At 45.8% G+C, this 26068-nt stretch overlaps 1 protein-coding gene and 1 long non-coding RNA gene across 3 annotated transcripts; both read right to left on the minus strand.

Moving 5' to 3' along the window:
- Positions 1-988: 988 nt before the first annotated feature.
- On the minus strand, positions 989-18555 carry LOC128830513 (uncharacterized). 2 transcript variants are annotated; one of them, XM_054016358.1, is made up of 14 exons: positions 18418-18555; positions 16099-16143; positions 14762-14815; positions 14076-14120; positions 13724-13768; positions 7048-7092; positions 6876-6920; positions 6257-6292; positions 5639-5683; positions 4764-4811; positions 3678-3725; positions 2805-2852; positions 2286-2333; positions 989-1752 (listed from the first exon to the last, which is right to left on the minus strand). In XM_054016358.1, coding segments are annotated over exons 1-14 (624 nt in total). In that variant the 5' UTR covers positions 18488-18555; the 3' UTR covers positions 989-1750. The 2 variants fall into 2 exon arrangements, with proteins under 2 accessions (XP_053872333.1, XP_053872334.1); XM_054016359.1 differs by lacking the exon at positions 13724-13768.
- Positions 18556-20512: 1957 nt separating this feature from the next.
- On the minus strand, positions 20513-22216 carry LOC128830647 (uncharacterized). The gene is made up of 2 exons (XR_008443631.1): positions 22073-22216; positions 20513-20798 (listed from the first exon to the last, which is right to left on the minus strand). It is a non-coding gene; the product is annotated as an uncharacterized LOC128830647 (long non-coding RNA).
- Between the last annotated feature and the right edge of the window lie 3852 nt (positions 22217-26068).

Here is a 26068-nt window from a genome sequence, read left to right on the forward strand (position 1 = left end):
AATTTAGTTATCCCAGTACAACCCCAAGTGTGGATATAATTCTATACTGGTACAAGCACTTTGATACCAAGTCCATACCAGGAAGTTGTCCCACTTTCATTATACTGGTACTGTTAAAATGAGAGAATTTTCATGCACCACCAAGGCCTTACACTCGATCTGTTTCCACCTATTTATGATTTTCCACTTACCGCTTTGTGATGCTCATGCTGAAGGAGCTCTACAAGCATAAAGTATTTTTATGGCTGTGTATCACGAGTGGGGTGCGTGGCTAGGAGCCTGACCTTTGCCTCTCCTCACAAGATATGAAGGTGCAAGACCTGGGTAACGTTTTCCCCTGGGTCATGGTTTACACACAGGGCTAACAGGGCATGCAGCAGCCCGATTAATTTTCACCAGTTCCATTCAGGAAAGTAAATGGAGACACGGGAGGGGAGGAAGGGGGGGATCCTGTCCCGCAGACACACCCCAACAACATCCTCCAGGCAGCTCAACCCGACTAGTGGCTCCTCTTATGCCCCAGGTTCGCCAGCCGCCCCGGCCCCTCCAGCTTGCCCTGTGACTGGTGCCCGGGGCTGGGGGCGCAGCTCCAGCCCCAGGGGGATGCAAATCCGGACAGTGCTGGCTCCCCCAGTGAGCCTCCAGGTGGTACCGCAACACGCTGGAGTCCACAACCCCCTCAGGGGCGCCCCCCAGCCCGGCTCTGGCTGGCGAGTGGCGCCCAGAGACACCCCCCACCCAAAAGACCGGAGCCTGTGTCCCCTCTCCCCCGAAGGCTTGCTGCCTCACAGGGGCAGGTTGGTTGCGTCACAGTGGCCGCTGGGAGTTGTAGTTCTCGGCCGCTCCCCTCTCCTGGCTCTCCCTGGAGCGCGAGGCCCAGCCAGACTACAGCCCCTGGCATGCCCCAGGCAGGAGCAGAGTGTCGCACCGAGATGATGTCACAGCAGGCAAAATGCCCCCCCCCCCCCCCCCCCCACACACACACACAAATTCGGAGAGCCTAGCCTCCCTATTTTCCCGGACATGTTCGGCTTTTTGGCAATTCCCCCCGGACGGGGATTTGAGGACCAAAAAGCCGGTCATGTCCGGGAAAATCCGGATGTATGGTAACCCTAATACTAGGAACTCAGGCCTGGTAAAACATGGAAAAAGGCAGGTCAGGAGAGTCCTAGCACAATCTATCAGCTGCCAGAAATGTTTCCTCCCCACAGTGCCTCCCAGTGGCCACCCAAAAGCCTTCGCTATTAACCTGTCCCTGGGTTCCATCCACCAGATGAACAGCCAGTTTTTTAAAGGGTTAAAGGCAACTGTTTATGTATAAAATCTTATAACTATAGCTTCCCTTTCACATCTTGGGAATCAGCACTGAGGATTCTGGGGCCTATGTGAGGCTGTGAATAGCTATGAGTGAAGGTGCAATCAGAGTCCCTAAAAGTCTGGAGGAGTTTGGGTTGAACAGCTGTTTGTGACCTGCAGGAAGTCTCATCTTCTTTATATTCCTAGGAACAAAAAGGGAATGGGACTAAAACTCAGGAGCTGCCTTTTTTCCACCCTGTTAATAAATTATAAAACACAAATAGGAATCAAAGTACCACAGAATACAAAATACTCCTAGGAATTTAACAGCAATATCCTACAAAACTAATCTTAAATGCTATGTAGTTCTAAGACTTAAATGTTTCTGTGATAAAGCTGATGTCACTGGAAGGTGGGTTATGCCTCTTCAGTCTGGATTTATTTGTGCATCATATTCTAAAGAGAAAGAGAAGAAAGGAGGAAAGTTCTACTGAATTACAAAGTTTTGAGGAATCCCCTCAATATAAAATAAGAATCAATGTTAGGGTCACAAAGAGATTAATCTATGTATTCAGAGAGCTGTGGATTTCTCAGTCATATCTCTGTTATGGTCCTATTTATTGATTATAGGATGCTCTAAAAGGTTTGCAGATACTATGGTGATGGGCACTGTTATAAAAACTTGGCTAGATAGATTATATTTATGTTACTGATTTTGGGTGCCTTCATTCTGAGGTTCCCAATATTGAGGAATCTAATTGCCTCCGTTTGGGACCCAAAATTTTGTGGTCACTTTTGAAAATGTTGGCCTTAATGTCTCATGGAAAGGGGGCAACATGTCCCTTTGGTTAGCACAGACTCCTATAATTTAGGGCTCATGCACAGAGAGGGATTAGGGTATCCTTTGTTCAGGGAATGGTGGGGGAGGACTTTGTGAGTAAGATGGGAAAGAGCATTGGAGGCTAAGGGGCAGAGCAGGATTTACTTACAGGACTGGTCTTCACTTCCCACATTATCCTGGGTGTTGCTAGATCCCTCTGTAATGAGAAAACCAAACAGTCACCTCTCTGGGATTCTCTTCATCAAAGGTTGTAGTGAGAAATTCAAAGGTCTGGATCAGCCGAACAGGACACTGTCGTGCCTGGGGAAGTGGGCGGAAATGAGAAGAGGCCTGAGGGGAGACTAGTGTGACCCAAGGGTAGAGGATGGAAAAAGGGGATGCCCCAAAAGAGGCTAGAGAGGACTTTTTAGCTCATAGCAGTTATGATTTCCCATCTGCTTGGAAGAAGCCGCCATGCAAGGAACCAGCTAGGAAGATTCTAACCCATCCAAGGTGCCACAACCTCTTCCTCTCTCTTTCCATCCAACCAGATCAACCTCAGAAGTATAGAGAACCTCAAATTCAGTCCATTGGATCCCAAATAACCTCCACCTAGGGACCATTTATCTGGACCTTGGAGAGTATTCAGGGACAACACCAGAGAAGGAGACCAGAAACCAAAACTCACGTGCTCCCTCAGTCACAGATTCTCCATTCAAACTGGTGCTGGGTTCAGCTGCAGAAAACAAGAACATTTAAATATCAGGAAAATCCATAGGGTCAGTTCCTCACAATGAACCTCTCTACAATTTATTGGGCCACTTTTCTCACTAGCTATGACCTTTCTTCAATTTATAATGAGGTTCTCTGAGGACAATCCAGTGTAAAGTGCTGGACAGAACTGAGGGGCATCAATAGAGCAGTGTGAAAAGCCCAGGACTGGGACACTAGGCAGTCTGCATGTCAGAACTATGGTGCATTTGCAGAGTTTCAGGAAGAGCAGGATAGAGTCAGGATTAAAATGGCAGGGATTTCAGCAGGTGAGAGTTGAGGTGCACTGGTAGCACCCTGTGCTTGTGACTCATATGTCTCCTGTAGATATTAGCAACATCTCACTTTATGATATGCTGTTAATGAACTGCATTTTTCTGAATCTAAATCAGAATCTTGTGATAAGTTTATAGGTCCTCAGTTCATATGACTATTATTTTTACATATCACATGTATTACTGTAGCACTTAGGAGCCCTAGTCATGCACCAGGATCCCGCTGTGCTAGGCGCTGTACAAACACAAACAAAAAGGTAATCTCTACAATATTTTCCTAAATCACAAATTTTGTGCCCTCTGTATATCTTGAATACAAATATTAGGGCAAACCCTTGGTTGATGCCCCCTCAGGGCCAGGAAACCTTTGTGGTCTTTTACATTCCAATTGATGCTTATTGATCTTCAAAGAATAAAGGCAGACGGTGCCAGGACATCTGTTATGGGGAATAATTTAGACAGAGACAACTGTAGTTTGCAAACTAAATTAAAATCATGAAAAAGAGACTTCTTACATGTTCCATCCAGCGTATATAGGTCAGTGGAGATGGTCCTGGATTCATCTGTGTAAAGAACATCAAAATTATAGGGAAATGTATGGTTGCATTATTTTAAAGAAAAATTCTTCATAAAACCTCATAGGGCTGCAGGGCAGGATTCAGGAGCATATTGCAGATCTGTTTGGGAAGCCCATGACTAGGGCAGCAAGGAGGCTACAAGGCAAGATTATGGGGCATTAGCAGACTTTGGCAGGGGCAGGACTGAACGCCAGTTAGCAGAATCCCCAGAACTCTCTCCCAAAAATATCAGCACCTACTAACAGGGTTTTTTCCATGCAAACACTGCCAGTTTGCTATAGCGATCCACAAAGGGAAAAACTGAACTTGTGCCTTTTCTTTCCTTCTCACTGAAACACAAAAAGGGCCTCTACGGTATGTTTTTAGAGAGATTAGGGCTCTGCCCCCGACCCCCCGCTTGTGTTTTTATTAGAAATTCAGGTCCAGTCCAGGCCGGAAGAATCTATGATAACTAGATAATTAGTAAGAACGCAACACAAGAGTCAAGAGACTGAAAGTAGTGCAGCTGAGAGAAGGATTTTTCAGTCAGACTGTTTACAATTTCGATTTTTATTATTTTTGTTTTGGTTAATGTCTATTTAATTCAAATAAGCAGATAACATTCTGGAAAAAGGAAGTCTTTGTTAAAGAATGAACAGTCCCTCCAGCTTCCCCTTCTATTATGGTATGGAAAGCCAACAATATACATCTCCTGAGAGCCCCAAGAATTCCTCTAGCCAAACTAGAGGAGATGAAACTTGAATTAATGCTAAGGATAAAAAAAGCAAGAAAAAAAAAAAAGAAGACAAACAACCCTTTCAGCCCTCTTTATATCTCATAAATAAAGAAAAAGCTCACAAGCACAATTTTTAAAGCATCATTTGACACCTTTAAAATTTTCCATCTTAATCTCCTCTCCACGTCACTTTGTGCTGTTGGATTCTAGCAGGTGGCTCTTTTAGGGGAATGAGAGGTACAATGAGCAAGTTGGATAAAGACAATTACATATGGAAAAATAAAACAATGAATGAAAAGGGAACTCACTGGCTGTTCCAGTTGAATAGGCTTCATTTGTGAGGGTGCTGGATTCAACTATGGAAGAAACAACAACAACATTCTAGGAAAATCAAAAGATCTGTGCAAAGCCTTGAAAACAAAACACAATCCTATGTAAAACACACATATGTTTCAGGTTTCACTTTGCGGAAAAACTTGGGCCAGACCAGGGGCAAACGTGGGGGGAAGGTATTCTATTCAAGCCCTGCCCATAATGTGAAACTCTGCCTACTGTCTCAGAATAAATGAATGTTTGTTTAAAAGATGAGCAACGAGAAAGTTTAAAATGCTGACTTTTAAATTGTCATTATTAGGGGTCAGAGGTGAATGGTAAAATTCACACCATTAAGAGCTATGTGTGTGGCTGTCCAAAGTCTAAAGAAGACAGCACTGTGCACATTAAAATGATTTTATTAACAACCAGAAAGGCTAGAAGATTTTTTTTTTTTTAATGGAAACAAATTCTGCAGAAACTGATGGGGCTATCAGAGAAGTACTGATGCTGGGAGCCACTAAGCAAGCTAATCCCAGAGGCAGATTTTAAAAAAGATTTGGATAAGTTTAATAAGTCATTCTGATTTATGGTCTCGGCTGGAATTTAGTAGTTTTTCATCAGAGCTGTGGAAGAAAGAAGGCTTCAGGGACAGAGGATGCTGTAGGGCTGGATTAAGGGGCACTGGCAGAGCTGTGTGGGGAGCTCGGGACGGATATAGCAAGGGGTGGTGCAGGACAGTATTGAATTACAATGGCGATACTTGTGGGGGGAGAACAGGAGTTAATAGGAATAAGGGTCTTTGATAGCAAGAAGAGAAAAGAAGGGAACTGTGATAACAAAGTAACAGAAAAATGCAAGAGTGACTTACAGTACTCACTCCACAGATCTCCACTCCCACTGGTGCTAGATTCCTCTAGAAAAGAAACAACATGGTATATACAACAGGGTATATAGGACAGAGATAGTTGATTTACCCTCAAATTGCTCCAGACATGTAGGTGCCTATGGCCAGCAGATAGTCCTACACGTCAATGTAACTAAGTTAGAGAACATACGAATACTGGGAAATACCCAGTTGAGACCCTCTGAAGTAAAGCCCAAAGTTTCTTCCAGAGTAAAGCTGCTCAACTAAAGAAAAAAGAAATTGGTAAATAAATGGGCAAGCATCATCCTGTTGCTATATATAGAGTCATATTCACGAGGATTCTGATGTCTACTGGGGATTTATTAAGATGTTCACAAAACCTGGACACTTCAGGAATGTAACACAAATTTGTCTAAAAATGCTGTTTGTTAGTATGAATTCTTCTCTTTTAAATGTTTTAGCCATTCAGCTAAGGAGCAGAAACAATACCATGAGATGATCAATCACATCTCACAGATAGCTACAAATGGTTCATCTGTCAAGCTATAAAAGCCTTGTATGGCTTGCCACAAGGACATGAAATATGACATGAAAAAATACATGCAATCAAAGGACACTCACTGAACTCTTCTCCAGTCACAAAAGAGGTAGGTTCAGCTAGAGAAAAAGAAACACATCATATGCATATCAGCCAGGAGAGTTGATTAATGCCATTCTCTTCCATAGAATTTTTCATAGTTTGGTGGCCTTCGTCATCTGTTTATACTGATGCACTCCAGTGCTACTGGCCATCCAGGAGAGCTTGCAATTGGACCCAGAGTGAGAAGGGGACAGCTGCGGGTTAGGATTTAGGTGCACTAGCACAGCTAGGTAGTAAGTTACAAGGAGTAACAGGAGCAGCTGTGGGTGAAATTGAGGGACATTGGCAGAGGCCTCTGAAGAGCCCAAGGCTTGAATAGCAGGGGGACTGCTGGGCAGAATTGGAGGGCAGTTGCAGAGCTGTGTGGAGAGTCCAGAACTGGAATAGTGAGAGGTGCTGGGCAGGATTTAGGGACATTGGCAGAGTTGTGTGGGTGTCTCAGACTGGAAATAACAGGAGGTATTGTGGCAGGACTGAGAGGCACTGGTAGAGCTGTGTGCATCAGTTCCCACAAAAGGTCCCGTGCAGCACTGCCACCTCAATTGTGAAGAGTAAAGAAATAATGATAGCACAGTAATAGGAAAAACAAAATTAACCTACCAGATCCAGTCTTGTATTCTCCACTCACACTGGTTACAGGGTCCTCTAGAAAAGCAGCATAAAACAACATCCAAATATTGGAAAATTCAAAGAACAAATCAAGTGTCTCAATGAATTTCTCCATGATTAGATTTGGAATGCCAAAAGACAATGCAGATTGAGATTGACTCACCTGTAGCCTCTAAGCTTGAGTCTTCAGTATAAAAAGTAGTTATATCTAGGGAAAGCCAACACAAAAGATCAATTAGTTGCTTTCAAGAAATTCTCTTCTCATTTCTCTGCCTGCTAAGGTTAAAGTGTGGTTAGACTCTGAAAATCACACCTTGGATAATGACCTTGTGTGAGACTCACATATATTTCCTCTGACTGCGAGAACTGGTTGGGAATTTTTCAGTGTGTAAGAGTTTTTCAGTGGAAAATGCAGATTCATCGAGCAAGAAACTTTTCTCACAAAAGGGATGGCTTCAATAGAACTCTCACTGGGAAAGTTTCACAGGTCCAGGGTGAAATTCCTTGTCAAAGAGGTACCCATCCTCCAATAGTCTGGTGATTATGGCACTCACCAAGCATACAAGTGACATGGGAAAAGCAGGTTTAAGTTCTTGCTGTTTACAGGGAGTGGGGACTTGAACACAACTTGCCTAACTTATGAGCAAATGCCCTAACAACTGGGCTACAGAGCATATGTAAATAATTGAATATTCATTAGGCCAGAAAGAGTGAGAAACTGACTTGCTAACCTAGGTATTAGGGCACTCTCCTGGGATGTAGGGGACTTATTTTCAAGTCAGCTAAGGGAGAGCAGGAACTTGAAGAACCTGGTGGTCCTACGTCCCAAGTGACTGCCACAATTACCTGACTGTTTGGTGGTCTGCCTCTGTTTTCTTGTAAAAAATATAAAAAATCTTGATTCCATCCCACAGCGGAACAGAACGTTTTTGAAATTGCGAGAATTATCATGGATTGGGAAAAATATTTCCCGCCTAGCTCTGGTCACTTAAGTCTAATGATTTTTTCTAACTGCTCATGCTGCAAACTAGGATCTGGAAATCTAGATGTGTTCTTGCTGCATCATATCTATTATTAGAGGTTCTACAGTCCGAATTTAGCTGAAAATTTGCTGATGATGCATGAAACAGAATGGACTCCAGCCCTCTCTCCCAAAACTGCAGTTTCTCCTGCAGCATTAACCATGGCAAACACTTGTTTCTGTCAATAAAATCAAACTGACTGACTACTTCTCAGTGACTCATTTATTCAACAAACTAAGCCTCTTTGTTCATAAATTGTCCATGAGCAGTTTAGGATTTTCTTAAATATATTCATTATTAGATGAATAATAATAACAATTCACTGTTAATCATTCTGAAGATTAGTCTCTAGATTTAATATTTGAAATGTAAACTGTGTTGGTTAACTTTCATTGGACACAGAGGTCACATGGCATTATTTCTCTTCTCTGACTGAATGAGTGTAATTCTTAGAATCAATATATTTTGCATATGTTTGCAATTATGAATTTGAATTTTGCTTTCTGTAAATCTTCTCTAATATGCCCTTAAAATTTTCTATTTCCATGAACATGCCTGTTGGATAGCCTTGGAAAGTAAATACAATAGAAGTGTGAACACAGCCAAACAAAATTCCATTTTTTTCACAGTTAATACTGGAGAAAATGTTTTGTAGTATTTGCTCTTATTCTAACAGATGGGACTCAAAATGCACATGGAGCAAGTAAGTTGAGTAACAAGGTGTTATTTATAAAAAGCCACATTTCTAGTGGAACTTTAAGCTGTAGAGCGCACTAAGATAAAACAAAAGGAAAAATTATATATGCTAGCCACTAGTTTAATGTGCAGTGTAGGGTTGCCAACTTTTTAATCGCACAAAACCGAACTACCCTGCCTCACCCCCTGCTTCACCCCTTCTCCGAGGCCCTGCCCCCGCTTGCTCCATCCTTCCTCCCTCTGTCACTCACTCTCCCCCACCCACACTCACTTTCACCGGGCTGGGGCAGGGGGTTGGGGTGCAGGGGGGGGAGGTGAGGGCTCTGTCTGGGGGTGCGGGCTCTGAGGTGGGGCCAGGGATGAGGGGTTTGGGGTGCTGGAGGAGGCTCTAGGCTATGGGGTGGGGCCGAGGGATTCAGAGTACAGCAGGGGGCTGCGGGTTGAGGCAGGGGTTTGGGATGCAGGAGGGGGCTTTGGGCTGGAGTTGGGGTATGGGAGGAAGTGAGGGCTCTGGCTGGGGATGTGGGCTCTGGGGTGGGGCAAGCGATGAGGGGTATGGGGTGCAAGAGGGGGCTCAGGGCTGGGTGTGTGTGGGGTGCAAGCTCTGGGAGGGAGTTTGGGTGTGGGAGGAGACTCTGGGCTGGGGCAGGGGGTTGGGATGTGGGAGGGGGTTTGGGGTCCTGGTGGTGCTTACTGTGGCTCTCAGGAAGCTGCCGCCAGGTCCCTGCGGCCTCTAGGCGCATGGGTGGCCAGGGAGGCTCCATGCGCTGCTCTTACCTTGAGCGTGGGAGCTATGGGGGTGGCGCCTGCGGGCGCAAGGACAGTGCGCAGAGCCTTCCTGGCTGCCTATGCGCCATGGGGCCACAGGGATCTGGCGGCTGCTTCCAGGAGTCATGCCGAGCCAGGGCAGGTAGAGAGACTGCCTTAGCCCCGGGCCCCCGCTGCACTGCAGACCAGACTTTTAACAGCCCAGTCGGCGGTGCCAACTGGAGTTGCCAGGGTGCCTTTTCGACCGGGTGTTCTGGTTGAAAATCGGACAGCTGGCAACTCTAGCAGTGGGTGTGGTTTCCAGGGAAAGAGGTGGAATCACCATCACTAAAAAATGTCAAGTTAATACTTGGTGTTGAACTGTTAGAGATGATTTGGGCATTGAAGCTAGACAAACTTCTGAAGGTTCATGAAGGTTCTATCCAGGCTGGGGGGACCATCCAATGTGAGAGGTGCCTGCTGGTGAAATCTCTCAGGCAGCAGGTGGGAGAGCTACAGGAGGAGGTGGCTAGGTTGAGGAGCATCCGAATCCACGAGGAATCGACAGTGTCCATGTGGAGACAGCTGAGGTAGCTGTCCCAGTACACAGGACTGCTGATACACCACCGGTGGAGGAGGAGATGGCTCAGGGTGGACACTGGCAGCTGGTTACTTCTGGCAGCAGGCAGTGCTCCACCCCTGCTCCGAACCCTCCTGCCGTAGTAATAGGTAACCGTTATGCTCTTCTTGATACAGGAAAGAAGGAATCACTCCCTACAGTAAAGGAGGAAAAGCCTCGTACCCCTAAGGCTGGGAGGTCTGCTGCCACCACTGCGAATAGGAAACGTAGGGTAGTGGTGGTCGGAGACTCTCTGCTGAGGGGGACGGAGGCGCCCATCTGTCGCCCTGACATTTCATCTCGGGAGGTATGCTGCCTGCCGGGAGCCCGTATCCGAGACGTTACAGAGGCATTGTCGAGGATTATCCAGCCCTCTGACTACTACCCCATGCTACTCATCCATGTGGGCACAAATGATACTGCGCGGTGTGACACTGAGTGGATCAAGAGTGACTACAGGGCTCTGGGAGTACGGGTGAAGGAGTTTGGAGCGCAGGTGGTATTCTCTTCAATTCTTCCTGTCAAAGGTAGGGGCCCGGACAGAGACAGATGCATCATGGAGGTGAATGCCTGGCTGCGAAGATGGTGTCGCCAGGAGGGCTTTGGCTTCCTAGACCACGGGATGCTATTCGAGGAAGGACTGCTAGGCAGAGATGGCGTTCACCTTTCGAGGAGAGGAAAGACCCTATTTGGACACAGACTGGCTAACCTAGTGAGGAGGGCTTTAAACTAGGTTCGACGGGGACAGGTGAGCAAAGCCCACAGGTAAGTGGGGAACATGGAGACCGGGGAGATGGGTCGGAAACGAGAGGGAGTGTGGGCTATATTGTCAGAGAGAAAGGAGGGTCAGGACAAAACTGGGAGGAAAGATCAAACCAGTATCTTAGATGCCTAGATACAAATGCGAGAAGTATGGGGAATAAGCAGGAGGAACTGGAAGTGCTAATAAATAAATACAACTATGACATTGTTGGCATCACTGAAACTTGGTGGGATAATACACATGATTGGAATGTTGGTGTGGATGGGTATAGCTTGCTCAGGAAGGATAGACAGGGGAAAAAGGGAGGAGGTGTTGCCTTATATATTAAAAATGTACACACTTGGACTGAGGTAGAGATGGACATAGGAGACGGAAGTGTTGAGAGTCTCTGGGTTAGGCTAAAAGGGGTAAAAAACAAGGGAGATGTCATGCTAGGAGTCTACTACAGGCCACCTAACCAGGTGGAAGAGGTGGATGAAGCTTTTTTTAAGCAACTAACAAAATCATCCAAAGCCCAAGATTTGGTGGTGATGGGGGACTTCAACTATCCGGATATATGTTGGGAAAATAACACAGCGGGGCACAGACTATCCAACAAATTCTTGGACTGCATTGGAGACAACTTTTTATTTCAGAAGGTTGAAAAAGCTACTAGGGGGGAAGCTGTTCTAGACTTGATTTTAACAAATAGGGAGGAACTCATTGAGAATTTGAAAGTAGAAGGCAGCCTGGGTGAAAGTGATCATGAAATCATAGAGTTTGCAATTCTAAGGAAGGGTGGAAGGGAGAACAGCAAAATAGAGACAATGTATTTCAGGAAGGCGGATTCTGGTAAGCTCAGAGAGCTGATAGGTAAGGTCCCATGGGAATCAAGACTGAGGGGAAAAACGACTGAGGAGAGTTGGCAGTTTTTCAAAGGGACACTATTAAGGGCCCAAAAGCAAGCTATTCCGCTGGTTAGGAAAGATAGAAAATGTGGCAAAAGACCACCTTGGCTTAACCACGAGATCTTGCATGATCTAAAAAATAAAAAGGAGTCATATAAAAAATGGAAACTAGGACAGATTACAAAGGATGAATATAGGCAAACAACACAGGAATGCAGGGGCAAGATTAGAAAGGCAAAGGCACAAAATGAGCTCAAACTAGCTATGGGAATAAAGGGAAACAAGAAGAATTTTTATCAATACATTAGAAGCAAGAGGAAGACCAAAGACAGGGTAGGCCCACTGCTTAGTGAAGAGGGAGAAACAGTAACAGGAAACTTGGAAATGGCAGAGATGCTTAATGACTTCTTTGTTTCGGTCTTCACCAAGAAGTCTGAAGGAATGCCTAACATAGTGAATGCTAATGGGAAGGGGGTAGGTTTAGTAGATAAAATAAAAAAAGAACAAGTTAAAAATCACTTAGAAAAGTTAGATGCCTGCAAGTCACCAGGGCCTGATGAAATGCATCCTAGAATACTCAAGGAGCTAATAGAGGAGGTATCTGAGCCTCTAGCTATTATCTTTGGAAAATCATGGAAGACGGGAGAGATTCCAGAAGACTGGAAAAGGGCAAATATAGTGCCCATCTATAAAAAGGGAAATAAAAACAACCCAGGTAACTACAGACCAGTTAGTTTAACTTCTGTGCCAGGGAAGATAATGGAGCAAGTAATTAAGGAAATCATCTGCAAACACTTGGAAGGTGGTAAGGTGATAGGGAACAGCCAGCATGGATTTGTGAAGAACAAATCATGTCAAACCAATCTGATAGCTTTCTTTGATAGGATAACGAGCCTTGTGGATAAGGGTGAAGCTGTGGATGTGGTATACCTAGACTTTAGTAAGGCATTTGATACAGTCTCGCATGATATTCTTATCGATAAACTAGGCAAATACAATTTAGATGGGGCTACTATAAGGTGGGTGCATAACTGGATGGATAACCGTACTCAGAGAGTTGTTATTAATGGTTCCCAATCCTGCTGGAAAGGCATAACGAGTGGGGTACCGCAGGGATCTGTTTTGGGACCAGCGCTGTTCAATATCTTCATCAACGACTTAGATATTGGCATAGAAAGTACGCTTATTAAGTTTGCGGATGATACCAAACTGGGAGGGATTGCAACTGCTTTGGAGGACAGGGTCATAATTCAAAATGATCTGGACAAATTGGAGAAATGGGCTGAGGTAAACAGGATGAAGTTTAACAAAGACAAATGCAAAGTGCTCCACTTAGGAAGGAAAAATCAGTTTCACACATACAGAATGGGAAGAGACTGTCTAGGAAGGAGTATGGCAGAAAGGGATCTAGGGGTTATAGTGGACCACAAGCTAAATATGAGTCAACAGTGTGATGCTGTTGCAAAAAAAGCAAACATGATTCTGGAATGTATTAACAGATGTGTTGTGAGCAAGACGCGAGAAGTCATTCTTCCACTCTACTCTGCTCTGGTTAGGCCTCAGCTGGAGTATTGTGTCCAGTTCTGGGCACCGCATTTTAAAAAAGATGTGGAGAAATTGGAAAGGGTCCAGAGAAGAGCAACAAGAATGATTAAAGGTCTTGAGAACATGATCTATGAAGGAAGGCTGAAAGAATTGGGTTTGTTTAGTTTGGAAGAGAGAAGACTGAGAGGGGACATGATAGCAGATTTCAGGTATTTAAAAGGGTGTCATAAGGAGGAGGGAGAAAACTTGTTCACCTTAGCCTCTAAGGATAGAACCAGAAGCAATGGGTTTAAACTGCAGCAAGGGAGGTCTAGGTTGGACATTAGGAAAAACTTCCTAACTGTCAGGGTGGTTAAACACTGGAATAAATTGCCTAGGGAGGTTGTGGAATCTCCATCTCTGGAGATATTTAAGAGTAGGTTAGATAAATGTCTACCAGGGATGGTCTAGACAGTATTGGTCCTGCCATGCAGGCAGGGGACTAGACTCGATGACCTCTCGAGGTCCCTTCCAGTCCTAGAATCTATGAATCTATGAATCTATTAAAGGAATGGACTCACCCTTTGGCTCTGCCGTTGTCTCCTCAATGTAAGAAGTGGTGAAGTCTACAGAAACCAACAGCAGATGGTAAAAATTTTGAGGCACATGTGAGGGAAATGAATCTTTTTTTTTTCTGTTTTTTTCTCAATGGACCGAGTTTGGGAGCACAGAAGTGCAAGAAGATTTCAAATGGTCCTTTTCCTCCTGGGGGGATTGGGAGTATTCACTAGTTAATCTTTGTACAGGACTTGTAGTGCTGAATATCGTTAATAGTGGAGTGGTTTAGGGACCGTAAGATACTTCCACGGGACTCAATGACTTTCTGAGGTCTCTAGGAAACTAAATCATCTTGTTTTTCAAAAGGAGACGTACCAACTGTTTCTGCTGTTGCCTCTTCAGTAGAAAATCTGGCGAAATCTAGTGAGATAAAGCAAGAGAGACAGAAAAACGTTAGAAGCATTTGAGGGAAATGACTTGATTACACCATCTTAATCAAACTGTCTTATATCGTAATGGAGTATTAGCAGGGATGAAATTGAAAAAAGGGGAAATGCTGTCTCTGAAAATATTCTGGGGAGGCACGGAGCAAGGTAGGGAGCCTGCCGGCCCCATCCCCCTCCCCCAGTGGTGGTCCCGGGCCATGCGCTGCCACCCCCCTTCCCCCAGCGCCAGCAGGGGGTCCAGGGCTGCCCTCTCCAGCACCTGCAGCACCCCCAGGCAACCTCCCGCCCAAGATTTAGTCAGGGATATATAGTGCAAATTATAGACACATCCCAGGCTGTGAATTTTTGTTTACTGCCCGTGACCTGTCCATGACTTTTACTAAAAATACCTGTGACTAAAACATAGTCTTAGCCATGGATAATACAGTGTATGGAACAATCCTGCATTAGCCATGCTGGGGATTGAGAAGATGTGATCCAATACAATACATCTTTTCCTTATCTAATTTTTAAGATATTGTATTGTACCTCATAGTTGTTTGTGAAAGGCTTAGGAATAAGATGGACACCAATCTGAGCAATTTAGAGGATAAATCAAAGAAAAACAAGGCTCACCATTTGTCTGTGATGTTGTTTCCACTATGTAGGAAGTGATGAAATCTGGGGACACTAATCATAAGAGATGAGGAAACTCTCAGACATGATTGAAACTGTAGGTCATCTTAGGGCTGGGATCTCATTGAATATCACAATGAAGTCAAAAAAGCCTGAGCCATATTTGGATAGGAGGCCTCTGAGGGAGCTCATGAGCAAAGGTTGTAGAATCAGGCTTTCTGTGTTTCAACACTTACCCTCCCCACAGACGGGGTTGCCAGGATTCTTTCATTAATGTTTATACAGTGCTTTGAGGACTTTAAGGTGAACATTTTCCAAAGTGGCTGCTGGTTTTGGATATTGGGTTTTAGAAGCCCTGCAGGAGATACCCAAAAATAGAGGTTCCCAAAACAAGTGGCCACTTTTGAGAATTTGGCTGCAATTGTTGTCTGCTGTTCTGTTCAGTGTCTAAAGCTCTTTGGGTGCTATATATAAAATATGATCTGAAAGTGTGGTTTTACTCTGAAAAGTGACTGTGTAAAAATGGCTGTTCCCTATGTATATTCTGAGTTCTACTTGCTGACTTCAGTGACTAACAGCCAGCCAAGTGGTTTTGCTTCTTTTTACTCCTGTTAGCCCTGAAATGTGAACAGGGGTCAGAGAGAGGGAGCTGGATTCCACTCATCAGTAGAATCGATTATCAAGTTTCATTCAGTTGCACCTGGGCAAGCCCACTGAAGATAAAGAAGTTGTCTTAGTTGTCACTCAGGACAATAACTGGCCTGCAGAACCTGTATCAACAGGTGATGGTGCATGATCAAGAAAGAACCCTGCTTGACTGCAAACCCAGGCTGAGAAAAGAACTTTTTAACCTGTAAATGGAGACCATTTGATCTGGAGTCACTAAGACATTGACCATGGAGCCCCAAGGTGCCGTTTATTTACAACCACTTTTCAGAGTAGAAATGCATTTTCAGCATGTTAATTACACAAGATTTTAAAAGAGCTCAGTTAAGACTCCTAGCACCAGAGCCACATTAGTGGTAGGCATGGGAGGAGGTGCACTGCAAGAGTGAAGGCTGGAGATATTATGCTAGCACTGGGCAGGAGCAGCCCTAATGCCTCCTCGAACACCCTTACCAGTCACACTTCCTAGATCTTGAAAGAGGCTATGGCTAGCCCTTCCTTTAGAGCTATTGTCCCTTTGCACATGAGCACAGAGCTGTGCCTCATCCTACACACTCCTCTGAGCCTATCACTTGTACATAAGGAGTTGTGGGTCTGTGCACCCTCCCTGTCCCATTCCAGATCAACCATACCTTATAATGGATTATTAAGGTATTAGAAGGAGGACTCACCAGTAGGACTCGCTGTTGTGTCGTCACTGTAAGAAGTGACCATATCTAGGGACAACAACCATACATAATAATTAAACATATTTCATTACACAGTTTGGGGCAATTAATTAATTCCTGTCAATTCTAATCCACACAGCAAGTGGCCTGGCTCTGAAAGACCCCAGTGCCCTATTGTGTCTGAAGGACCCACAGTCTGAGAAGTCCTCTGTCCAGAGAGCCATTGATCACTTGAGGGCTTTTTCCTTGTCCCCACAAATGGCTACATGCCCCCATGTCCATGAGATGTTGAGATCTGCAGAATATTTCTGCAGTTGCACCCTGATATCCTGTGGGTTCCCTGCAATAGTGGGAGAAATAATCAGTTTCTATCTGTAGTCTTCCTCACTTAGAAAAGAAAGAGGACTCAGCTACTGATGATGAATAATTCAAAGAGCTTCCCCTCCCCCACTGGCTGGGTTACAGGTGATTGGGGTCTGAGACAGTGGCTGTGGGAATGGAGATTGAAACAGTGTTCTTGGGGCGGAGGCTGTGCTACTGCCAGAGGGCTCTGCCTGCATTGTTTGTTGGATGTGTAATCATTAGAGAATATTGGGATGCAAGCCATATCCAGATATCACCAATTTTTGGATATTATTGCCAAGTGGTCCTTTAGTAATCCTCCTAGGACTTCCTAGCAGAAACAGTCACACAAGAAGAAATGAAGAATTTTTTCATCTGATAATAGCTGCTTGGCTATTGGTAGCCTCTCACTGGAAAAAAAAATAAGCCAACCATAGAGGAATGGTTCAAAAAAGTATGGGAGGATGTGGTTATGAAAACATTAACACACCAATTACATATCCAGCAAAATAGACAAGAGGACAGATAGATATTTAAATATTTGGTTACTTTTTATTCAATACTCAAAAGCCCATTCACCTGCAAAAAACAAAACAAAACAAAACAGATCTTTCTTTCTTTCTTCCATCTACATGGCTAGGATTTGTAAACTTCTTAATGGTTCCCCCCCAAAAAATGTGTTGGATTTTTAGACCATGGGGCCTCACCTCATCTCTTCATATATCCCTGATGTCTCTTTGAAGGCTACCCTGCTTCCCCCCTTGCTCTCACTGTAACCCCACAATAGAGTTGTAGGAGCAGCTCATATGAACAGGGCTGCAGACTCAGGCCAACAAGCTTGATTTCTCTGCTACCATGGCAGAACTCAGCCTTAGGTGACACCAGCTGACAACCCCCCTCAACAAACACACACTCTCAGCAGCAGAGAATCCATCTCATTTTAGGAAATGTAATACACATCAGTCAACATAGGTAGGTTGTTATGATTAAACAGCATGTATTTTTTGAAAATGTATGTGATAGAGAATTTGGGAATCATTTTAAAAATGAAGGTAATGAGGGGAAAATTGGAATTAGTTATAGCTAAACTACTGTGTCCCTCCTAGGGAACAGCAAATGGGGCCCTTAAAATAAGAGTTGTGGTCTATTGGCTGAGGCACTAGAATAGCAGTCAGAACACCTGGATTCTATTCCTGAGTTGATCACAAATGGACTATGCCTTAACCCCATTAAAACTCAGGTTACCTCTCTGTATAATAGGGTCAATTACTTCCCTACCTTTGTAAATTGCTTTGAGAGATAGGTTTATAAAGTGCCAGGTATTGTTGTTAAGTACTAGTGACTGGCACTTTAAATTAGTGGTTTTGTTACTAAATTTCTTAGCCTCCAGAGTATGCATTACAAAGAGGGATCTTTCCCTATGTGATCACACAGTCTCAGTCAAGGTCACATATCATTTAATTTGGCCAAGCAGGGGTTAACAGATTCCCTAGATATGCAAAAATAACTTGTCCACAGTTCATACCAAATTATGAGTCAGCAGGAAAGCTACCGTAAAAAAGGGCCTATTATATTGAGCAATACAATAGTTGGGAAACAATATACAAACTGTACACCTTTTTCTGATTCTCTCCATGCCTGTTTCTCCCATTCGCTTTCTTTTTGTGTCCTTTCTCTTTTTGTCTGTCTTTCATGTGTCTCTCCCCCCATCTCTCTCTTTGTGTGTGTGTGTGTGTGTCTTTATGCCCTTTATATATTTACACAAACACTTCTTCTCTCTGGATCTCTGTCTTTCCCTATGAATTGTGTGTGTGTGTGTGTATACACAAGTGCATTTTATATCACTGTCCATTTCTGATTTGGTGGTAGGCTGACACCTATTGAATAGTCAAACATCTGCCTGGGTGAGTGTCTCTATCTGTCTCTCCCTCTGCGTGTCCATCTCTCTACCCCTCTCTGTTTATAAAGCATAAGAGTTACCTGGTATTTCTCTTGGGAAAGCCAGCACCAAAGCTAACAAGGTCGAGGTGAACAGGAACTTCTTCAGCATGGTTAGCAACTTGTGGGAAGTAAAAGCAACAGCAACGGATGAGAGCCAAAGACTGCAGCTAGTATGCAGTTGAGGAGATGTTCTGTCTCTACTTAAAACCTCTGGCCTCGGCAGGTAGCATCATTCCTGTTGGTCAGGGCCCCTCCCCTCCCAATATCAGGAAAGAACCTTAGAGGGAAGTTGAGGGTGGAGGGTCAGCGGGGTATGATAATTGCAGCTTGATGGCAGTAGCATGGGGGAGGGTAACAAAGGATGAGTCAAGGGAGTTCAAGGGAGCCATGCTGTTAAGCACCTTACTCAGTTTGCCTGTGGCAGGAGTGGCTCCTGAAACCACATTCCCACATTTTATGTGCACAGCAGGCAGTGGAAATTCCTGTTTTTCTCCTCAGTCACTGGTTTGCAAATGCAAAGTGGATCCAAGTTAAGTTGGGGGGAGGGTCACTCACCTACATCTTCTGCATTATTATCCCCTTAAGAATTTGCATTCCACCTCTGGGAAAAGGAATGGGGGCACTTTCTGAAATGGAGGATTCTTTAGCTCACACAGGAAAAAACAGAACTGAAGCCCATTAAGGACAGGAATTGGGATACCCCGGGCTGTAGGCTCTTCTGACACTAAGGCCAAAATTTTCAGAAGTGACCATTCATCTTCGATACTTCAATTTTTGGGCACCCCAAAATGACATACCTCAAGTGAGATGCCACTTCTGAAAATTTTGGCCAAACAATTTTAGGCCTAGAACCTGCACTCATTGAATTCAATAGTAAAACTCCTGTTGATTCCACTGGGAACAGGTCATTAAAGTGAAATTCTACTCTTTAAAATTGGCCCCATCTTACTCAGCAGATTTACTCCCTTTGCAGAGTTTGTCTACACTACAGTGCTGCAGTTGCACTGCTGTAGCACTTAGTGAGGATGCTGCTATGCCGATAGGAGAGCTTCTCCTTCTCGTACTACCACTGGCAGTAGCTAGGTCCAGGGGAGAAGCCCCCTCCATCGACATAGTGCTGTCTGTACAGGGAGTTAGGTCAGTATAACTGCATCTCTCAATGTTATACCCACATAAGCTTGTAGTGTAGTCCAGGGCCTAATTAGACTCAGAGCAGCTGACTTTAGTGAAAAGAATAAGATTTTTTAGTTAATTGCTCCTGTTCACTCTGCAGAGCCATCACAACTCAAAGAAGGGAGCTGGGCCCAGATCCCCAAAAGTCTTTAGGTGACTCAATCCCATTGATTTCCATGGGAATTAGGAGTCTATATACTTTTGAGGATCTGAGCCCTGGAGCCTATTCCTTCCTGTGCATCAGCTACACTGTAGTTTGCTAAGTTCCTGTGCAAAGTCATAGGCTGTGTCTACAGCGGGGAATTTTACTATGGTTACCATTCTTGCTAATATTGTTTCTAACTTTGACAAAACTTGCATTTCTTGTATGCCTGTTCTCGGGCTAAACCATGCATCCCATATCTGGTGGGTAACCAATGTGTAGACACTTGCAGGACAGTTTGTATCTGTTTTGCAGGAAGCAGAGTGGGAGCACAGAACTTGTTAATCACAGATACAAAAGTCCCACAGTCCTCCTTCAAACTTTGAAAAAGTTCTGTTTGTTTGGGGTCGTCAGACCAAAACTAGGAGGGAAGGGGACATAAGTCAATACTTATTGTGTCCAAACCACTTACAAAATATTGGACTGGTTTAAACATGAAGGAGGGTGTGGAACTATTTAGGGTGCCAGAAAGGGGGTATAAATAGGAATGAATGGGTTGAATGTGAAAGAAGGGGAACATGTAAGTCCATTTCCTAATAGTGTGGATCTTTTACACTGTGATCTAATCTCCCAAGGAGAGTGGTGAACACTTGAATGATTTTGATCTGGTCAGGTAAGAATGTTGAAGAACAGGCTGTAATGAATAAAAGTTGCCCATGTGTATTATAAAGATTCTATGCTGCAGTGAATAATTTTGAAGAAACAAAAGCTTAATTAACTTAAGATTTATAGTTATAATGATCCACTTTACAGGTGTGCTCATTTCATTATTAGAATTTATTTTATTTAAACTGAGAGAGTTACAAAAAAGGCATGTAGAGACACTGACACGAAGAACATCGAGTAGGACCATTTTCATTTAAGTTCAGAATATAGAACAAAACGTATGATACTCTATGAAATGATCTATCCAGTCCAAGCCCAATTCCATGTTTGAAACTGACCAAAGGTGGATCCCAGCAGTCCTGGATTTACCTAGTTTCAGAAGAGGACAGAAACCAATTCCAGATCTTGGTGACTGTAACCAAGGAGTAACAATCAGTAGCTGCAGGGGAGGGAGACAAAGAAAGAGACACAGCGAGAGGTGGGGGGGTCTCATAAAATATTTCCATTTTCACTTTGCTTTCACTCAGCTGTGTGTTTTGTTATGGCATCCTGGATGTTCTCTGATCACATGGATGCTATGTCCAGTGCACTCTTGCATATACTTGAAGTTTTGTCATCATATTTGGTTTCAGGGCTCTATGCATGTATAGGGGATGAGATTTTTACTTCTTGCCCTTAGTTATAGTGGACTGAGAAAAATAGTTTTTTCTGCCTAGAACAATACAAAGATTCATTCATCATTGCATTATCACTCCAGTCTCACTTCCTCTTGGGGAATCTTCTTAAGTAGTGAATTAGTGGGCTGATTCACCAGCCCTTACTAATGTGAGTAGCCCTATTGAAGTCAATGCAGTTACTCATATGGTTAAGAATTGCAGGATTGGGTTCTATGGTTGCAATCATCTTTAGATCCATCTTAAGTATAAACTCAAAGGGTGGCAAATCAGGGTTTCAATACAGATAGGAAGCCACCATCTCCCTGCTCAGATGACACTTAGACACAGGAAGTGGTTTTGAATCAGTTGTTTACTCCATGAAATGATTGTTGATAATAACACTTTGCATCTCTCTAGTGTCTTTCTTCAGAGGATGCAAGAACATTACAAACATTTATTAAGTTTCCCAACACCCTTTATGATGTCACTGTAATATAGTCATTCTGCAGATGGGCTGAACTGAGACATGGTGCAGTATTGCCAACCCCAAACGTTCAAAAATTATGAGTCAGACTCACTACAAACCATGAGATTGGCTTTAAAATCATGGGATTATGTAAAAATAATAGATGTGGTGTTCTTTTTATCTGCCTTCGGCTTTTTGAGTCTGTAGGGTGCACTGGAGTCACACTTTGACGCTTTCTTCACAGCCACTAGAAACTTACTCTACAGGGCTAGAAACTTACTTTTTCTTTAAGAATGAAGGCTGAAATCATCACATATCCACTTGACTCCAGGAGTTGGGACTTTAAGGAAAGTAAGAATTATCATGAGACTCATGACAAAACCATGAGAGTTGGCAACACTGACACCCAGCAGTTCAGAGGCAAAGCTGGGAATAGGAAAATATGTTGGATTTGATTGCGTTTTGCTCTGTGGTGTATATGGTGTCCAGGGAAGATCCTTTCTGTATTCCAGGGCAGGTCTTTGGGGCAACTGAAAACAAGCCTGCCTCCACATAATTTACACAGGGTTTTACAATGGGCCCAGAGTATACCTGTACATTTCTGGTCCAGTCCAGTTGTGCTCAGCATAGGGGCAGGACGGCTGGGGGTGGGGAGCAGGAGTTTCAGCAGCAAAGCTGCCTTAGTGCCATTTGTTCATTCCTCTGACCCTAGCACCAGCCTCAGCATAAGTAAGACTTGATCTACTGGGAAAATCAGTTGTGTTAGAAAAAGTTTTAATTGACACATTGTAATTAATAAGCTAACGTGCTAAGTGGTGATTAAAACTGTGCTAATTAAAACATGTTAGATGCTAACACATATTAAGCAAACACTTTTGTCTTAAACAGTTTAAACAGTGCCATAGTGAGGAAGCAAGCCTGCACCACGCCTGGTCTACACCTAAAAAATTGGAACAACCTAGCTACGGTCACTCTGGGCTGTGAAAAATTTCACTCAAACTATCGGCCAAGCCAGTCATCTGGGAGGATCTTTCTTTATTCAGACCAATTTGCCCAACCCTTCTGAAAACCTGTAGATGGATGAACCACAAACAACTAACAAAGAGCTCCAGCAGGAATTGATACTCCTGGAGGGTAACAGATACCATTCTCACGGAGCATAACATCACAGCTGCAGAGGCCTGAGGGAAAAGGAGCCATCTGAAGAGCAGACAGTTGAGATGGGGAATTAATGGTTACTTTGTGGGCACTTTACATCAGCAGAAAATAAGCCCAACATAAGGGGCCTCCCCCACATGTGGATTGCCACTCCCTCATTCCAGTCCTAGACAGTCCCTGCCCATCCCCCTGCAAGGGAGAGTGCTGGGGCAGGCCACAGGAGGGGCGTTTTACAGTCTGGCTAATAATCTGTAATGTATTTATCCTCACAACACCACCCCTGCAAGGTGGGGAAGTGCTATGTTTTTTTACAGATGGGGAACTGAGGCCCAGACCCTCAAAGGCATTTAGACTTCCATTTCACTGGCCGTTAGGAGCCTAAATATCTTTGGTTGGGTCTGGGCCTCAGTGACTTGCCCAAAGTCACACAGCAAGTTTGTGGCAACCTGGGTCTTCCAAGTCCCAAGCTAACACCCTAACCACTGGGCCATGCTTCCTGTCTTTAGCCTTAGGCCTGCTCTAACCAGTGCCAGGAGGCAACCCAAACCCCCCAGCAGCCCCAGGACATGAGGGAAGCAAGCTGCCCCTTCAGCTGTATTGCCAGGCTCAGCATCAGCACAGAGATGAATTGAAAGGAGTGGGGGGGGGGGGGGCTTAGGTGAGGAGTGCCTATGTGCCAGGCCCAGTGCCAATGTGAACATTGCAAATAACCCTACTGCGCGGTAGCCCAGGATAGGAAGATCCTAGTGGTCTCAGCAGAATTAAGAAGACAGTATAATACATGACAGTTGAACTGGGGAGGGGGGAATAGGAGCACAGGAGTAGGGTGGATCTGTAGACAAGAAGGGAAAATGGGGAGTGGAGAAAAAACAAAATCAACCTTCATTGCCTCTTTCCACTAATTTATTCAGAATCAGTATCACTGGAATTCTCTGTAACAACAATACAGAAGAGTTAAACCCCTGGGATTTATCTTATAATAATATATGGAGATATACCTATCTCATAGAACTGAAAGGGACCTGAAGCGTCATTGAGTCCAGCCCCCTGCCTTCATTAGCAGGACCAAGTACTGATTTTTGCTCTATATCCCTAAGTGGCCCTGTAGTAGGTCCTAGCCGGGGCTCGACCCTTCCGGGCAGGAGGGGAGCCACACCGACTCACTACTCTGGGAATAAGCAGTCAGTTAGTCCTGAAACTCCGGCTCTTTGGTGCAGAGTCGGAGCAACCACAGTTAAAGCTCAGGAGCCCAGGCCCTGGATCAGGGCGGGGCAAACACAGTTAGCTCAGACCCTTGCTTGCTGGGCTGAGCGGGCAAATAGTTCAGAGCCCAGGCCCTGGATCAGGGCGGGGCAAACACAGTTAGGCTCAGGTCCTTATGGCAGGGGCTGAGCGGGTAAATAGTTCAAAGCCCAGGCCCTGGATCAGGGCGGGGCAAACACAGTTAGGCTCAGGCCCTTGTTGCAGGGGCTGAGCGAGCAAACAGTTCAAAGCCCAGGCCCTGGATCAGGGCGGGGCAAACACAGTTAAGCTCAGGCCCTTGTTGCAGGGGCTGAGCGAGCAAATAGTTCAGGGCCCAGGCCCTGGATCAGGGCGGGGCAAACACAGTTAGCTCAGGCCCTTGTTGCAGGGGCTGAGCGAGCAAAAAGTTCAGAGCCCAGGCCCTGGATCAGGGCGGGGCAAACGCAGTTAAGCTCAGGCCCTTGTTGCAGGGGCTGAGCGAGCAAATAGTTCAGAGCCCAGGCCCTGGATCAGGGCGGGGCAAACACCGTTAACTCAGGCCCTTGTTGCAGGGGCTGAGCGAGCAAGCAGTTCAGAGCCCAGGCCCTGGATCAGGGCGGGGCAAACACCGTTAACTCAGGCCCTTGTTGCAGGGGCTGAGCGAGCAAGCAGTTCAAAGCCCAGGCCCTGGATCAGGGCGGGGCAAACACAGTTAAGCTCAGGCCCTTGTTGCAGGGGCTGAGCAGGCAAATAGTTCAAGGCCCAGGCTTCTGTAGCCGAGCGTTGGGTGAGGGGGAAGCCTGCCACCCGTACGGAGGGTGGCAGGGGGGAACGCAGGCCCACCCACTCCACTGCGTTCCAGCCCGGGGCCCTAACAGCGGTTGCTGCCGCTGCTGGTCAGTGGGGTATCCAGACCGCAACACACTGACATAGGCTCACATTCAGTTGCAGCCGGACCGGGGTCGGCTACCCCCGGGCTACTTCCGTGCTCCCCCTCACAGCCTACCTCGGTCATTGCGCCGGGATCGGGCCAGTCCACCTGCATGGGCTCCTCTCTGCCCGGGCTCGGCGGCAAGTCTGGTAGCTCTGCCGGGAAGTCCGGCCAATGGTCCTCAGGCGGCTCCTCTGGATAGCAGCAGGGGCTGAGGGGTTCGGGTCCAGTCTCACCCTCCGGGTTAGCGGGGTTCGGTTCCCAGGGGTTCTCCCAGTGGCGGGCGTGAACGGGCTCCGGCGGCTCCTCCTCGTAGCGGGCCCGGGGTAGCTCAGGCCAGCTAGGGTCTTCGACAGTCTCCTGGCCGGGAGCTCCCGGCCGCACGTCTGCTCCCTGTGGTGGCTGGCCGCCAACTGAGCTCTGGCGGCCGGCCTTTATACTTCCTGTCCCGCCCCTTGACTTCCGGGGGGCGGGGACAGGCGGTGGTGGTCCCACCCACTCTGGTGCCGGCACGTGGGCTCCCTCTTCTGGGCAGGAGGGGAGCCACACCGACTCACTACACACCCCCCCCTTAAGACTGGCTCCCGCCTGTCGGGGCCAGGTCCTGCCATCTCCCCCATGCGGGATAGGAAGTCCGCATTCGTATGGTCCTTACCTGCTCGATGCTGGACCGTAAATGCGTAGGGTTGTAAGGCGAGGTACCACCGCATAATGCGGGCATTATTATCTTTCATCCGCATTAGCCACCGGAGGGGGGCGTGGTCTGTGACGAGGGTGAACGGGGCCCCGAGGAGGTAGAAGCGCAGGGCATCGCAGGCCCACTTCACCGCGAGGGCCTCTTTTTCCACCACGGCGTAGTTCCTCTCCCGGGGGAACAGCTTCCGGCTGAGATATACTACGGGGTGGTCCTTTCCCTCCACTTCTTGGGACAGGACTGCCCCTAATCCTACGCCGGAGGCGTCGGTCTGCAGGATGAATGGGCGTTTAAAGTCTGGGCTATAGAGAACCGGCTCCTGGCAGAGGCACTTCTGCAGTGTCCGGAAGGCCGCTTCACATTCGGGGGACCATCGTACCTGCCGGGGGCTGTCCTTCGTCAGAAGCCCAGTTAAGGGTGCTGCGATGGTCGCGAACTGGGGGATGAACCGTCTGTAATACCCAACGAGGCCCAGGAACTGCCGAACGTGCCGTTTGGTTGATGGGGTGGGACAGTCCAGGAGGGCCTGGACTTTCCCGACGAGGGGCTTGACCTGCCCGCCCCCGACGGTATAGCCGAGATA

The sequence above is a fragment of the Malaclemys terrapin genome, chromosome 1 (assembly GCF_027887155.1).
Source record: "Malaclemys terrapin pileata isolate rMalTer1 chromosome 1, rMalTer1.hap1, whole genome shotgun sequence".
Lineage (NCBI taxonomy): Eukaryota > Metazoa > Chordata > Testudines > Emydidae > Malaclemys > Malaclemys terrapin.